At 36.7% G+C, this 17,416-nt stretch overlaps 1 protein-coding gene across 1 annotated transcript in view; it reads left to right on the forward strand.

Annotated features, from left to right (window-relative positions):
* LOC128015571 (vacuolar protein sorting-associated protein 8 homolog) overlaps positions 1 to 17,416 on the forward strand; it is a 116,880-nt gene that overhangs the window by 8,963 nt on the left and 90,501 nt on the right. The window contains exons 16-20 of the mRNA XM_052599493.1: positions 3,335 to 3,370; positions 3,461 to 3,551; positions 3,849 to 3,895; positions 4,608 to 4,697; positions 5,425 to 5,471. Coding sequence (XP_052455453.1) covers positions 3,335 to 3,370; positions 3,461 to 3,551; positions 3,849 to 3,895; positions 4,608 to 4,697; positions 5,425 to 5,471 — 311 coding nt within the window. The remainder of the gene's footprint in view (positions 1 to 3,334; positions 3,371 to 3,460; positions 3,552 to 3,848; positions 3,896 to 4,607; positions 4,698 to 5,424; positions 5,472 to 17,416) is intronic.

Genomic DNA, 17,416 nt, shown 5'->3' on the forward strand with positions numbered 1-17,416 from the left:
TTTGCTATGTGGTCAGTCATTATTTCTGGAATATTTGATTAAATCATTTTAATAGTGTTCCTGTAGCTCAAGTGGTAGAGCATTGTGTTGTCAAGTGCAAGGTTGGGGGTTCGATTCCCCGGGAACACATGATAGGTAAAAATTGATAACCTGAATGCACTGTAAGTCGCTTTGGATAAAAGCGTCTGCTAAATGCATACATTTATTTTTATTTAATTAAATGTAATTTAATTTTAATTTAATAGCATCATCCAGGGATAGTAAATTAATTGCTTGTTTGTTTTGAGGGGTTTCTGAGCGCAACTGTAGTTTTTATGTTTCGGCTGTGGTGTTCTGTGACCTTCTTTCCAAATGGAAAGCGCTCGGGAAAAAATGAAATTCTGGTTAATAATTTTATTTTTTTAAATGAGAGTACATGGTGCTGTGGGTAGTTGCATCATTAAACAGACTTGTGCACTTAGCTATGGATCTGTATCTAATTTTGACAAAATTGCAAAAATAAGGATACTACAGAACTTGGCACAGTCTCAGCAGTCAGCATGTGAAATGTATTTTCCTCCCAAGAGCTTACGGCAGTGCAAGTACTAGAGCTACAGTAAGGGGTTGTAATTCTGAAAGTTTACTGAGAAGTGTATGTTTTGATCATCTTCATTTTTTTCAGAGTTCTCTTACTCTAAATAGGCAAGACAATTTATTTGTAAAGAACCATTTAAAAACAACAGTTAGTTGGCCAATCTGCTGTACACCTTTTGAAATCATGTAAAAACAGTACGATATATTGCGATACATTGCAATACTGTCAGCAAGGGAATATTTTGGGATATTACTTATTTTAGGAATAGGATATATTTTTAGGAAAACTGTCATTAAGAACACAATTCAATTCAAGTTTATTTGTATAGCGCTTTTTACAAAACAAATCGTTGCAAAGCAGGTTTCTACAATATTTAGTAGTCGCATCAGTGGTGACTGTTAGTTTATGTACATATGGCAGAAATGTACTGAAAAATCAATTAAAGACGTAGTCATACAGACGATGAACACTATTAACAGCAATGATTATATGATGCAATCTAACTTAAGATTTGATAGTTCTGTATGTTGTAAGAACACCACCACATGCAAACCTTAGCATAAGTATATAAAAATTATTTAACCAGATCACAGTGTGATCTGCATTTGCAACAATCAGTCCCTGCAACATTCAACGTTATTGAACCACTTTTTGTGCAGTACTTGGGGTGGGGGTGTCGGGAATTAAAGTGCTTGCAGGATCCATTAGTTAAAAATGTATAATACCTATAAAATGTATATTACAAAAACCGCCGCGCCGCAATACTTCCGCCCACCTCGCCCTGCACGAGCCCCTCTTTACACAGGACACAGTGGGACCGAGGTGGTGCCCTCGCCACGGTCCTGCGGTGGATGTTACCACAAAAGCACACTTCAGCTTTGTACACCAAACCAGGAACGGGGACAATTATTTCATCCTCCATTACTAGCAGTGATATTAATGCTAACATTAGTGGCGTGCCAACATTTTTGAGAAAAAAGGCAATTTTAATTGCAATACACTGTAGAGTCCAAATTAATGTTTTTAATTAGAGGCTTCACCACAGCATATTTAAAAGAAGCCAGAACAACCCCTGATTCAAGGCAACTATTTATAATAGATCAAACACTAGACCCAACTATATCAAAAGCCTGTTTGATTAGTTTTGATGGAACATTATCAAGTTTGGTAGTCTTAATTGAAAATCGAAGAGGGGTGACTTCTCTATCCAATTCCAGGTCATGTTGGTTACTTTTTTGGTGTTAGTTTTTTTGTTTTGTTTATTTTTTCTGTATAGAGTACTGTCTAAAAATTTTGTTGAAGTTGCCATTAAAGATCTCTCTCTCTGCCACATGTGAACAATCTGGGATAAATGTTGGACAAAGGACTTGCTAAAAAAGTTTAATTGGTGGTGTTGGTCACGTATGCAGTGGTTCATCCAAAAACTTCAATTTACTAAAAATGTACTCGCCTTCATGCTATTCAAGATGTAGGTGAAATTGTTTCTTCATCAAAACGGATTTGGAGAAATTTAGCATCACATCACTTACTAACCAGTGGATCTTCAGCTGTCAGAATGAGCGAATAAAAACATCACAATTACCCGCGTGTAATCCACATGACTCCAGTCCATAAATGAATGTCTTGTGAAGCGAAAAGCTGTGTGTTAGTAAGAAAGAGAAAAAAGGATGTTTTAACTTCAAACTGTTGCTTCTGCCCAAGATATGAGCCAATAATCCATAAAAACAATTGCATAACGAATTAATCAATTTTAAATTTCTAAGAGTGAATACATGAGATTTGCAAGGGTATCATGTAAACTCTCAAACTGGCAGCCCAAGTTGGTTGACTCGTGTTTGGCTGACTCCAGCGCCCCTCTGACTGAGCTATGGCACACTCAAGTGCTATTATGCTAATCACACATCACACATACCCTGAATATTCATTGAGGTCTGCTCTCCGTGCTGTCCTCACTGAATTTCCTGTTACCTGCAGCCAGAGGGAGGGAAGGGAAGAGAAATGAAGGAGAGAGGGGCAGTTGGAAGGATTGCAGTAGAAATGCCTGTAGGTCATCCATTAGAAGTGATAGTGGGCCAGCTCTGGGAGGTCACATTAATTCCTGTGGCCTGTATCATTTCCCCCAAGTGCTGCTTATTTAATAACTCAACCAGTGCTTGAATAAACCTCCAACGTGACCTTAGTTGTATGAATTATTCAAATTTTATGCTCTAGCAGTACATTTAATGGCAAATACATTAATACATTTTCACTGGTCCATTCTAAATATAATAAATGTTTTAGGGTGCCAATTACAAAAAATGAAAAAGAAAAGAAAAAACATTAGAATTCTAAAGTTTGTTGTCAGTAAAGCCTAGTTCACACTACATGACTTAAACTTCATGTAGTGATCATAAATGTGTTACAACAATAATATTGTGAAATATTAAAATATTATTATAGTTTAAAACGTTTAATAAAATATTATAGTTTAAAGTTTTATCTTACTCTTTTATGTTCTTCCCCCCCCGAAAAGCATCACTTGAATTCGGCACAATTTGAAGTAACAATTTTCAGTGTTTAAAACAGAAAACCAAATGTTTAATTTTGGAAGATTTAAAGAAAAACATATCTATGTGATGAGCAATTGAAGCGCAGCAACGTCCAACTGGTTAAATCTGGCTCAAAATTCTCTTGGACTGCTCAGGGTGATCAGATCAGAGCACCTTTGTTCAGCCCTGTTTCAGATTTGTTAAATCACTTTTTTTTTCTTCTTCTTTGTAGTCTGTGCACATCATGACCCTGAGGAACTGGCGTGAGGTAAGGCATCATTTTGTAACCCATCACATGATGCTGTATCTGATCAGCTTTAGCGAATCTGATAGTAATGGGAGTTCTGATGTGCTGCAGCGTGTGGACCATCTGTTGAAGCAAGAGAAGTTCATGGAGGCTCTGTCTCTTGCTTGGTCCTTCCACGAGGGCACCGCCAAAGCTGTGCTAGGTCAGTCCTTCTGTTCACATCCACTCTAATATTTACGCTTCTGTTAAATGTTAAACCAAATGACTATTTTCTCAATTTCTGTGAAAACGATCGCAGCTTTCAGACTTCAAGCTTTTAATTAGTAATCATTAAAAGTTACAATTTATATAGTCTGTCTTTTTCCAAGAACCTCAGAGTTTTTCTACCAAAGTGAAAAAAAAAACAATAGAATTAAGATGAGAAAAGCTACAAATGCTGTAATGATGCCATAAAATCCAGATCGTAATGTAGACCTATTGTGATGTGTTTATATAACAGGACTATTTGCAGACCCTGCTAAGAGAAAAGGTGTGGTCGCAGACAAGGTAAGATTCTTGCTAATACACTGACACTGCTGTAAATACATCTTCAATTAAAAAAAAAAAACCTTTCTTGTTAGAACATAAACTGAAGGAACCAATTGAAACTAGGTATGCACAATATATGCACTAAAGGTGAAACATTTTAGAATAAATAAGAAAAAGAGGCTTGTCTGTGCCATGTCGTGCCACCGGTGGAACAGTGAAGACTGGTCGAAGGTCTTTTGCAAAGCAACCTATGAGTGCAATGCATTTATGAGAACTTCTGCAGCATTATTGTGGAGATCTCTTCAAACAGCAATTGATATCCAGTGTAGAAAAAGAAAGCCTCTAGTGTTATCTGTGATTGTATGTCCACAAAAGATGACTTATTACTTTGATTCAGAATTGGAGGTTGGGTCAGTAGTGGGTACCCACCGGTTTATACTGTGTAAGTACAGCATGTCAGATTTCAGACCGAGAACTGTGTAGGTTCATGCTTAGAAATGAGTTTCCATGTGTTGTGTATGTAGCCTTTAACTTAACATTAAATCCATTGGTGAAAACTTTTTGAGCCCAATTCTCTAACTAAACTGATGATCAGAATCCCACTTCTGCACTGTAAGTAATAGTTATAATGGCCTAAATGAACTCGTAGGTCTATAAAAACTATTTATTATTATTATTATTTTGGGCAAATAAATAACACATTCCTCTGCTGATTTCTCTCTCTTCACAGATGGTGGAAATTTTGTTACAGTATGTGGAGCGCTCTCTGAAAAAGTGTCCCGAGCAAGGAAAAATCCAGGTGATGGAGCAGCACTTCCAGGTAATGGGTCACCAGTGGAAGGCCTCTCAAATGAGCCTCAAATGGTGTTCTCTCCAGAAGTTAAATATTTTCCATATATTTAAATATTTAGATATTATTTAACGAGAGAGCAAGACTGAGCTGAAGAGTTTTCTAGCATTAAAGAGGCTTTTAAGAGAAGTGAGAGTGAGGGGAGCAGACTGAGAGAACGATAGAGTCAGTCTTTAGGCCTGCGGCTTCCGTTTTTAAACCGCATCATAAAGTGGAAACAACATGCACTAATGTCATCTCTCCTCTGCCTCTGGGTCTCGCTTGCTCTCTGATTTCGTTTTACCATTAAGAAGCACTCTGTCATCACAGAAATAAGGCACTCATCATGGCCAAATGGCAGATTTAGCTCTGTATATCTAGGGCAATGTGGAATGTTATGCCTCTCTAACTGTCTGTCAGACACACTTTCAAAGCCAGTTTTACCACGAGAGAAATGTGCACATTTAATAACTTCCCATGTTCATTGGATTGGGAAATATATAAGATTGGATTCACAATATTTTCAAAATGATTTGTTCTGCAAACAAAGATTTCTTTCTCGTTCTCTAGTTTACTTTGCCAGCCCTGGTGTTATTAATACAGTCTATTATTATGAATTAATTAATTCTTTTTTTTTCTCTTGTTCTTCTGTGTCTACAAATCTCATCGCTCTGTCTTTTCTTGCTCCTCCTTGTTCTTTCTCTCTTCTCCTCTGCAGGAAATAGTTCCTGTCATGGTGGATTATTGTCTCCTTCTACAGAGAACGTGAGTGTATACACACCTCTTTGCCTGCACACACACACTCCGTACACACATGTTCTTGTTCTGGGAACCATACTAGAGTTTGCAAACTAGCCTGAAGCATTAATTAAATGTTCTGTTTTCAATATAATTTATTCTCTGTGAACAACATTTGTGGCATTACGTCATTTACAACTGAAAATCATTTCAATCCCACAGAAAAAAAACAACAACATAATAATAATTTTATATATATATATATAATAGTATTAGTGGTGGGCATAATTCATTTTTTTTTAATCTAGAGTAATCTCACTGTGTTCTTGAAATTAATCTAGATTAATCTATATTAAAATGGCTCATTCGAATTCTGCCGAAGGAATTCAGAATATGTGTGTTACCCAAATAAAATTGACAAACAGTAAGTCTTTGAGAAGGGGTTTATCAAGCTAGGTGGTGCATTAGAAAAGGGGCTCATCTCCTGTTTCCAAAATGCATCACAAAGTGCTTGAAAAAGCTGTAAACTAATTCCACATTGCACAAGGTGCAAACAACTTACGCCTGTATTAGTGATCGACCGATATTGATTTTTTATTACCGATACCGATTATTTGCATTTTTATGTACCCGATAACCGATATGCAGAACCGATATTTATTTACTGTTATACTTCTGCTTCTGACAATTATTACAACACTAATGAGCTGAACAAACCATTTTATTTATAACAATCACTCCCTCCTTGCATACAAAAAAAAATATTTATACACAAATAAATAGAGGGGTCTGAGTCCCAAAAATTAAAGTGCACTGTTATTAAGTGTCTTTGTTTTAAAATAAAAGCTTTGATTGGGTAAAAAAAAAAAAATAAAAACAGGTAAAAAAATAAAGCACAAAAATGATTATAACATATTGGTAGGGGCAGGAGGGCTATTTAGGAGTGCATAGCTATTTAGTAGTGTAACTTAATACTCCCAGTTAAGCAGAACTAGGTTTTAGTGTAGAAAACAGAGTCTTTCAGCATTCTGCCCTGTAAGCCTGCTTCCTTTGTTTTCATAAATGGCTCCCACTTCACTGAAAGCTTGTTCACTGGGCACCGAAGATTTAGATTTGTATTAACTAAATAATGGTTATGTAGTAAATCAAATGATTCTATAATTTAGGGGGTATAAACGAGATAATCTTGTCAAAAAATGTCATGCAGTGGCCGTGCTTGAGGCTTTCTGATCATCAACCCAGTCAGGTGCTGAGGAATATGAACGAACTTTTTTTCCTGAGACTTTATAAAGTTAAACAGCACTTGTTAGTTGGCATTTTATGATCTAGATTCAATCTAGCGTTAGATCATGAAATGCCAACTGATAAAGTGCTGTTTGACTATGATTTAATCAACCGCGATCGCGCATGGAGAAAATAAATAATTAATTTCCATAAAACGGTATATTTATTTGTGTATTAGCGAAATAATTATATAGTAAATGATAATATAATCTAGGGTGTTCAAACAAGATAATCTTGTCAAAAGTTTCATTTAGTGGCATTGCTTGAGGCTTCCTGATCATCAACCCAGGTGCTGAGCAATATGAACGAACTTTTTTTCCTGAGACTATATAAAGTTAAACAGCACTTGTCAGTTGGCATTTTATGATCTAAATTTAATCTAACGTTAAATCATGAAATGCCAACTGACAAAGTGCTGTTTGACTATAACTTAATCAACCACGATCGCGCGTGGAGATAATAAATAATTAATTTCCACAAAGCGGTAGGCTATTATAGCGAAATAATTGTTATGTAGTAAATTATAATATAATCTAGGGTGTTTAAACAAGATAATCTTGTCAAAAGTTTCTTTCAGTGGCCATGCTTAAGCCTCCAGATCATCCGTCAGCTAAGCAAAATGAACGAACTTTCTCTTCTAGACTAATGGTGAGCAAATAGACCAGATAGAGAATTAAATTCAGCGCTTTTATTTTCAACATGCACTCATTCATATCTGTTTTATTTAATTCATGTAAAGATACGTCTTTATTTGGGCAGGACATGACGAATTACACTACGTGACTCAATGAGTTCGTCTCAATTGTTTAGAAACAAGCTGCATAAATTAACTATATCAGGAATTTATGTCTCAGATTTCATTTGTGCATGTCTGTTATGTTAAACGAAGTTGATTAATTAAAGCAAACCAAGTAGAACATATACTTTACCTGTGCACTGAGTTGACTGTTGACTGATCTCCTCAGACGCCCAGGCTGCAATGGCGTAAATCTCAAAACGGCCACAAGATGGCGCCGTAAATCGGCGAATCCGATTTTACAAAACCGATACCCGATTATGGAAAAATGCTTAAATATCGGGAAAAATATCGGTAAACAGATACATCGGTCGATCACTAGCCTGTATTACACATAATCCATCTGTATTGCGTATGGATTGCATATATTTTTACGCACCCATGTTAACGGATTCCAGTTGCGTTCCAGGAGCGTTGCGTCTTCAGCAGTGCAGCGATCGTTTACGCACCGAGTAGCGGACTGCAAACGCCTCCTGTGTGAAAGCACATTGAGTCCGTGCTGCACCACATACGTAACGCACACAGACTGCATACGCACTGCAGATGGAGTATGTGTGAAACAGGCGTGAGAAGAGCCGTAGCTGGGGTCAGCAGGGACCCGGTGAAGGTTGTACCAGTGGGCCCTGTTTGAAATTGTTTAATTTGTATGTTCGTTTATTTTTATTTTTTTGTGCTATTTACACAATGTTTAAGTTTTTTTTTTTCAAGTTTGTAGGTGTCAAGATACAGAAACCAAATAATTAAATGTAAAATAGCACTGGATAGTCTTCAATTTAAAAATGAAATAAACAATCAAACCTACATTTATTCAGACACCTTCAACATTTTCACATTATTACAGTTTTGCTATATATATCAAAAAGTATATCTGGTGTCTGAATAATTTTTGGTTTGACTGTTAAAACTACGAAGTAATTCAGTCAAGAGCAGTGAGTGATTTTCTTTTTCATTTTCTTGGATTAACATTACAGCAGCCAGTAGCTAAATTAGGCGCGGTCACTTTAAGAGATGATGAACGCATCCAATATAATACACATCCCATGAGTTTTTTCGAGCATAATTTCCAAGGTGGATATTTTGACATATTTTGTATGTATTTGTTCAAGTGTTCAGCGTGAGCACTAAACACCAGAACACCAAGAGTATTGAATTGGGCTCTTTCACATCTTTTTGTTTGTTCCAACTGCGATTTGTATTTGTTCGGTGCAGGAGGGACTTCGAGGAGAACCTCGCAGAAGAGAGCTCGGTTCAGTGTCGCTGTCCGTGTGCACCGAACAAAGCGCGTGTAACCAGCTACTCTGTTCAGCTTTTCCGCGTCTTGTCTTTGGATGCTTTAATGTTTAAATCGACAAGCGGAAAAAGATAACCTTTCGTGACGATGCGCAGCAGTGGCCCATCAACTGTCCTGAGCATCTTGTTAGGCTGTCCTCAGCCACTCGGTTATATAAAATATCAAGGTGAAAGTCATCATAGCTTGATTAGTATAGACCCAGCTCCCAACCCAACTTTGAGAATAGATTAACGGCCATATTTTTTTATCGCCTGATAAGAGTCTCCTGTTAACGCAGCACGTTAACGCCGATAACGGCCCACCATATGTAAAATAAATAAAAAATGTAATAATAAATAAAGAAAAATGTAAAGTTTGTGGTTGGAAGGATTTTTTAAAATGTTTTTAAAGGTGGATCTTCTGTTCACCATGGCTGCATTTATTTGATCAAAAATACAGTAAAAAACATGATATATTGAAATATTACTAAAATAATTGCAATTTTAAATAACTATAATAATTCAAAATAACTGTTTTCTGTTGTAATATATTATAAAGTGTAATATTTTCCTGTGATATCAAAGCTGAATTTTAAAGCCACCATTACTCCAGTCTTCAGTGTAAAATTTTCATTCAAAAATCATTCTAATATTGTAATAATTTCTTATTATCATCAATGTTGAACATCTCTTACTATCTAAAAAAAAAATTGATTACATTAATTTCCGGTTTATTTATATACTGTAGCGCTTTTTATAATACAAATCATTACAAAGCAACTTTACAGAAAATTAAGTTTCTACAATATTTAGTAGTAGCTTATAAGTGGTGACTGTCAGTTTGTGCACGTATGACAGGATTTTTTCAGAAATATTTATACAAGACTTTGTCAGCCAGACGATGAACATTATTAACAGCAATTATTATATGATGCAATCACACTTTTAGCAATATTAGTTAGTTCTGTTTGTTGATTTAGGGTTAGCATCATCTGGGGTCCTCTGAAGGGTCAGCATCATCTCTTCTTAGGTGTTCTGCATCCAGACTGGATCTTGTGTAAATCCTAGTTACAAACAGAGAAACAAATAGAGACATAATTAACGTAGCTCCTAAAATTAATTAGTTTAACCAAAGATAAAGAGTAAGAATGCACATTTGATCGGATACAACTGCAGTCACAATTTATGAGATGCTTTATTCGAATGCTGAAAGAGATGTGTTTTTAATCTAGATTTAAACAGAGAGAGTGTGTCTGAACCCCTGAATATTATCAGGAAGGCTATTCCAGAGTTTGGGAGCCAAATGTGAGAAAGCTCTACCTCCTTTAGTGGACTTTGCTGTCATAGGAACTACCAAAAGTCCAGCGTTTTGTGACCTTAGGGTGCGTGATGGGTTGTAGCGTGGTAGAAGGCTAGTTAGGTACGCAGGTGCTAAACCATTTAGGGCCTTATAGGTAAGTAATGATAATTTGTAACTGATACATAACTTAATAGGTAGCGAGTGCAGAGACTGTAAAATTGGGGAAATATGATCATATTTTCTAGACCTGGTAAGGACTATAGCTGCTGCATTTTGGACTACCTGTAACTTGTTTATTGAAGGTGCAGGACAGCCACCTAGAAGTGCATTACAATATTCCAGTCTAGAGGTCGTGAATGCATGAACTAGCTTTTCTGCATCAGAAACAGATAACATGTTTCGTAGCTTGGCAATGTTTCTAAGATTGAAGAATGGGAAATATGGTTTTCAAAAGACAAGTTGCTGTCTAATAACACCCAGATTTGTACTGTAGAGGAAGTAACAGTACATCTGTCTAGTTGCAAATTGTAGTCTAAAAGATTCTGTGTACTGTTTTTTTTTTTTTTTTTGTCCAATAATTAATATCTGTTTTATCTGAATTTAATAGGAGAACATTATTGGACATCCAATCTTTTACATTTTTAACACACTCTGTTTGTCTTAGATAATTTAGAAGGCTTCATCTGGTCTCATTGAGATATAAAGCTGAGGATCATCAGCATAACAGTGGAAACTAATCCCGTATTTTCTAATAATATTACCAAGGGGCAACATGTATATTGAAAATGAAATGAAAATTTAAAAGATCCAAAAAGGTTAAAGCTTCATAAAATTTATCCATGTGAAACAAGCAGTTTTGTGACGAGATACGATAGGTATGAAATAAAGTCTCTGCTTTCAACTTGAATTATTTTGTATGAAATTCAAAAAATAAATCTACCATTTTGTGGCTCTTTAATGTGTTGTGACAGATCACTGTAAGCGGCATGCAAACGGATCATTTCTTCCTCTTTATTATTTAACGAAAATAAACATGACTGATCAACAGGCATCTTGTATCAAGGTATCTTGTTTCAACCGCAGAACTTTTTCAAGTTCAAGTCGGCTGACATTTATCTACTCTCCTGTCTGGTTTGTTTTTCAGACAAAATGAAAGATTCTTTGTTATGATTGGTCAGATCACCTGTTAATCAAGCTCTCTGCGAAGGGTCAATTGTTTGGTTTATTCGGTGTTAAAATTCCAACTTGAACACATGACGTAATAATGAATGCCCAACTTGGAGACACCCATTTGAGTTTCTCAGGTCACTTGAAGGCATCATGTGCTGCAAGGTATTTGAGAGGGAAAAAAAATGCATCCCGGCAGGGAGTGAAAGCGGACAAATCTTTTCATAGCTCTTAGGACATATTTGTCGCACAGAACAGCTCTACCGCTTCAGTTCTGCTACTGTCAGATATATTTTGCTTTGTGTGTGTGTGTGTGTGAGTACTAAAGAGAATCTGAAGACGATGAGTGTGTGTGTGTATGTGCTTGTTTGCTTGTGTTTAGTGATTAGCAGGAGAGAGAATGTTTGAACTCTTCTAACGATGTACTGCTCAGTGTTAAGGCACAGTGGTTAGCACATGTGTTTCTATGTGTTAACACTCAACAAAGCAGAGCTTGTTAACTTGAGAAGAAGTGTGATGAAGTGCAGATCTCAGCAACTCAATTAACCCGACCAAAACTCTGAAGCTCTCTATCGTGTTAGCTCCACCTCCTCAGCACAATGTCAGCAGCAGGTCTCAGATCAGCGGGATGCAGCACCTCTGATCACCCCTTCCTCAACCTCCAGCTGTCCCTTCATTAGTCGAACCACTTTATTCACTCACACAGAATTTATAGCAGTTTTGCCAAAAGATAATCTTCCTGTTAATTATTTTGAATAAAAGATATGTAATTTGTGGTACTTTGGTAGTATATTGTGGTAATTCCACAGTGCTGATCTTTACTATAATGAATAGTTTACTGAATAGGATTGCTTCATGATGGTTGACTAGTCATCCCACAACCGACTAGTAGTCCAGTGGTTCTCCATGTAGAAAAATAAATAAAATGAAGGTGAGATTGAGAGAATTTTAACTCGTTTACTGCATATACAGGCCTACTAAAAGTAATTCAGTGCCAGTAGTGTCACTAAACAGAATTGTACAAAAAAAGCTAATGGGGAACCATTGATATTAACTGTAATAGGGCCAAGTATTTTACACACACACACACACACACACACACACACACACACATAAATATAATATTTTAATACAGTGGCCATTCTGGTAACCCATCAATTTGTAAGTGTTGAAAATACATTGTTTGGCCCCATAATAAGTCCCCATAATGAACATATTCATAGACCATGGTATTTATGTGTTACTTTAAAAAAATACAGTGGAAATACCATAGGGCTTATTCAAATAAACAACATATCAACATTGTACATTTTATTGGTGATTTGTTGTAGTTCTTCTAAAGTTTCTGAATTAATTTCTTAGTTGGATAAACAAACTTTGACATGCACACACGCACATACTACTTATTCATAAATAATTAACATCTTATGATATTCCCATCCTCAGAGGAGGCCACTAACTTAAAAAAAACTTCATTGGAAAATAATTGCACTTTTCCCGTTTTGTAAGAAATGAATGTGAAAAAAATAAATGAATTCGGAGCATCTTTGTTAACCGCACATAGTTTTTTTGCTCTTTATGCAATTCTTGTCTTCTTGTTATGGTGTTTTCATTACCTGTGGCTCATGGAAACATTGTAATAATACACACGTGAGCACATGCATGCATACACACAAAGATAAACTGGAATCGCAATATCCTTGGGCCAAACTCTCAGACATCTCATTACTGCCCTGCACTTTCTCTCATGCTGATTATAATCTCCATCTGTTCTCGCTCTCTAGCAATGTGTCAGTTTTAGTCAGTGTCAGCAGATAACCTCATCTCCCCTCTGATCCAGTACCAGTGTCCTAAAGCTTTGTCCCAAATTATGTTTAATTTGTGTGTAGCAACCGCAGTTTTCCTCTCTGCTGAAAGCCTCCGATTCTAGATTCACTCCAGGTTTTCACTTTCTCACTCGTTGCTTTGGTGAGAGAAACCCTGCATGTTTCAAGTTGTATTACTGTTAAAGGAATATTTCTGGTTCAATACAAGCTCACTTGGTAGCATTTGTGGCATATAGTTGATTAACACAAAATAATTTTGACTTGTCCATTGTTTTCAAAGATCAAAAAAAGGAGCTTTTTCCCCATACGCAGTACTTGTTCCATATCTCACGGAACCTAGGTTACGTCCGTAAACGAGTACGTTTCTTTTGCTGAAATAGCTTTATATAAAGCTTATATTTTCAAGCTTGATCAGCCAGTGTGCATTCGCATTCCTAAGTGCACGTATTGGAACGCTGACTATTTTTGTAGCAACAGGGCGCTTCTAACGGCAGCTGTAGTGACTTGCTCACTTTACCGATTAGCAATTGGCTCTTTCATTCAGAAGGCGGGGCTTCCTGCGATATTGCCATATTGAGCATTGCATTTTTCGCCATTCAAAACTTTACGAGTGACACGTCTTGGGTATTCTATAGTCTTTAGTAGTACACACACATAAAGATTGCCATGAGCTGATCATCCGCTGATTTTCCCCTGATCACAGCCTGCCCTGTCGCTGAGCTTGTTAACTTGCATATCAGGCTTAAAATCCTGTGTTGTGAACTATGCGTTTCTGCTCTGATTGTTTAGATGTCCCATTGTGTTGGTCTACCGAGTACAGCGCATGTCGGAAGTGATATGCCCATTGCTATAATTCCGTATTTTTAACACTACATAGAAAATATAAATATCTATTACTTATCATACTTACAGGTTGTGATTCAATGGAGCCAGCTGATTCAAATAAATTGTGTACTGAGCCATCTTTCAAGAGCAGGCATTTTGTGAATTCTGTGTTGAACTCAACGAAATTAGAGAAGCAGTTGTCAGTAAAATGACGGGAACATACAAAAAGACTGGCGTTGTACTGTGTGGTAAAGTGGAATTTAACAACTAATTCTTTGCAGCCTCATCTTTCGAAGTGAAAATAAAACAAATTTACTTTCACAGCATCTTCTGGACATTATGTTAACCACACGAACAAGCTACAGTGTTTTAGTGCAGGTCAAGTTGTTCACGAACAGCCAACGTAGAGCATAGGTATTACGCAAATATGTTCCACGGTGATGTGTACTAATGACTCGTTTCAGCTTTTCAGAGTCTAGCTGGATATATATCTAGGTTGGTAACCATCTGAGATTTATTTGCACATCATAAAAGATAGTTAGCATCGGGTTGAAAACGGGTTGATTTTGAGTTTTCCTTTTCTTTTTCTTTTTTTTTAGCAGTTTTTATCATCTTTCAGGTTTAAAATCTACATTGTGTCAGGATGTAATGTTTTTCCATTATAGTACATTACATAATTACTCATGAGACTCTTAATCGTAATTATCACAACAGCATATGTTGCTTTCCTATGAAAAATGCTTCAAACTATGAGATTGTGATTGTTTGTTTTCATGTACAGTTTATTTTCACTGTATTAGTTTCTAAGGTCTTTTCCATATACAAATGAGACAGTCACAAACTTGATCCATCCATACTGTGAGTGTAACTGGTCTTTAGAAATATGATAGATATAGCCTATTAAATGACTTACCGTATTGACCCGAATATAAGACGACCCTTATTATAAGACGACCCAACTTTTTCAGATGTACCAAATAGTTTATTTTACTTAAAAAAAAAAAAAAAAAAAACTATTTCTATTTTCTAAAACTATTTCTTCAATTATTTTCATAATGCATATTTTAATTTTTGTTTTAAAATTATGGTAAATACTGGTAAAATGCACCAACAATCACATTTAAAAATATTTTTTTTTTTAGATATACCATAAACATTACAGGTAGCCCATCTGAATTATAGGCCTATTTTAGTTTATCCATCTCATAGTAGCCTATCAAAAAAAACAAAAACAATAAACAGTAGAAATGAAATCTTATTGTAGTCTTCAAATCTGGGTACTGTCTTGTCAAAATAGACTCAAGCTATTAAAAATGCAACAGTGCATTTATATTTTAGATGGCGAGTACATTGCATTAACACTCACTCACTGGCCACTTTAATAGGAACACCTTACTAGTACTGGGTTGGAACCTCTTTTGCTTTCAAAACTGCCTTATTTTTCATGGCAGAAATTCAACACAGTGCTGGAAGCATTCCTCAGAGATTTTTGGCACTTTTCCTATGGACACGGCACAGCACAGCTCACTTTTGGGGGGTTTCCGCTATGTACAATACCTTTTACCTGGCCCTTTTTTTTAGTACCACCTCTGCTGAGGTTCCAAGAGAGCCGTACCATTACCAAAATGTGACTTGTAAACACTGCTGATCACTGATTTGCCGGAGATAATCGGCACTACCTGTGCCATTGAACTTGCGACAACCTGACATAGACCCGCTAGATTAAATCAGCACAGCCAGCAAGGATCGAACGCAACTTTTTTTGAACGAACACAACAGTTTAGAACGAGCGCACTTTTTTTTTTTTTTTTTTTACCACAAAATAATGTTTTTTTTTGTGGTCTGTGAAGTAAGTACAAACTATCCTCTCACTGATAGACGAGGAGTGGATCCAGCGAGAGCTTGATGGGACTATGCAGAATAAAATGTTTTTCAGGAGGTCGCTCAGCATGGCAGTAAAGGCAGCGCAATGACATAACGACATGTCTATAATCCCGCCCACTCTAAAGCCATACCAAACTGCAGCAGAAATGCAAACTGAGCCAGGCCATGCCGAGCCAAGCTGTACCATGTGGTGGAAAAGCGACATTTGTTCCTCAATGACATGATGGCATCACGCATTTGCTCCAGAGTTGTCAGCTGTACATCCATGATGCAAACTTCCCATTCCACCATATCCCAAAGATGCTCAGTTGAATTAAAAATCTGGTGACTGTGGAGGCCATTTGAGCATAGTGAACTCCTCGTCATGTTCAGTAAATCCAGTTTAAGATAGTTTGAGCTTTGTGAACATTTGAGCTTTGAGCTTTTGTAAAGGGAAGGAAATGGTCAGCAACAATGTTAATTTGTTACTGAAGAAATCCAATGTGTTCCAAGAAAATGTCCCACACACCATTGCACCACAACGACAACCTGAACCACTGATATAAGGCAGGATAGATTATTGCTTTCATGTTGTTTGGACCACATTCTGCCCCTACCATCCACAATTATGAGCAACCCACAGAAATGTTGATGACCATAATTGTTTTTTTGGACCATTCCCTGTAAACTCTAGAAATCGTTGTACTCAGACCAGCCCATTTGGCACCAACAGCCATGCCACATTCAAAATCTCCTTTCTTCCCATTGCTTGGTTACCGAGCACTTGAACAGGTGCACCTAATAAAGTGGCTGGTGAATGTATTTGTGCATTACATTATAGTTGTCACAGGATATGTATTTGTGTAAAGTGCTGTGAGCTTTTAAAAACCTGTGTAATATATTTATTCATTTTGTTGCATTCACCACAGTGTACATTTGTTACCACACCCACTTTTTACACATTTTTCAAAACTGTGGTGAGTGCCACAAAAAATCTGATGCTAAAATAGGTACTGAAATATAATAAGGTACCAACAATTTGAAATAGTGCAACATCATCAGCAGCATTGCTTTATTTCATTACTTTTAATATTTCTAGTCATAAGGGCTGTGCAAAAATTTGAATGCGATTTTCATGCACATCTTGTCAGTAAAGTCGCTCCTGTGATTAGCAGTAAATCGCCAGCACGTGCTTTTGGTTGGAGAGGTAGTCTCACATAGCCATACCTTCAGACTGGCGGCTGAGGGTCTGGAATCTGTGGCAGCTTTCATTGGCCAAGGCCCGCTCATGAGGCTGTCTGAACCACATGTCAAACAATCAATCGCAGTTTGTTTCGTTCAGCATTACGTTTTGGGGTGTGGAAATGTCGCCACAAAACTCTCGAAGTATTTTAAAGATTCCATACCCGCAAACAATAAATATTTTTTATTGCAAATTTGCAAATTAAATACTTTAAATATTTGACATACCTTTGAATATCCTGCATTTAGTTGATCCTGATAATCGCTCATTGTCACAATTGTTAATTCCACGACTTTCCTCTTTCGTGAGGGGTTTGGCGCCACAGCATTTTTGTTTCCAGGTGGAATGTTAAAGAATGCGACACACACGTCTCCCGGAAATCCTGAATAATTCAACCAA

Source organism: Carassius gibelio, chromosome A1, assembly GCF_023724105.1.
Source record: "Carassius gibelio isolate Cgi1373 ecotype wild population from Czech Republic chromosome A1, carGib1.2-hapl.c, whole genome shotgun sequence".
Taxonomy (NCBI): Eukaryota; Metazoa; Chordata; class Actinopteri; order Cypriniformes; family Cyprinidae; genus Carassius; species Carassius gibelio.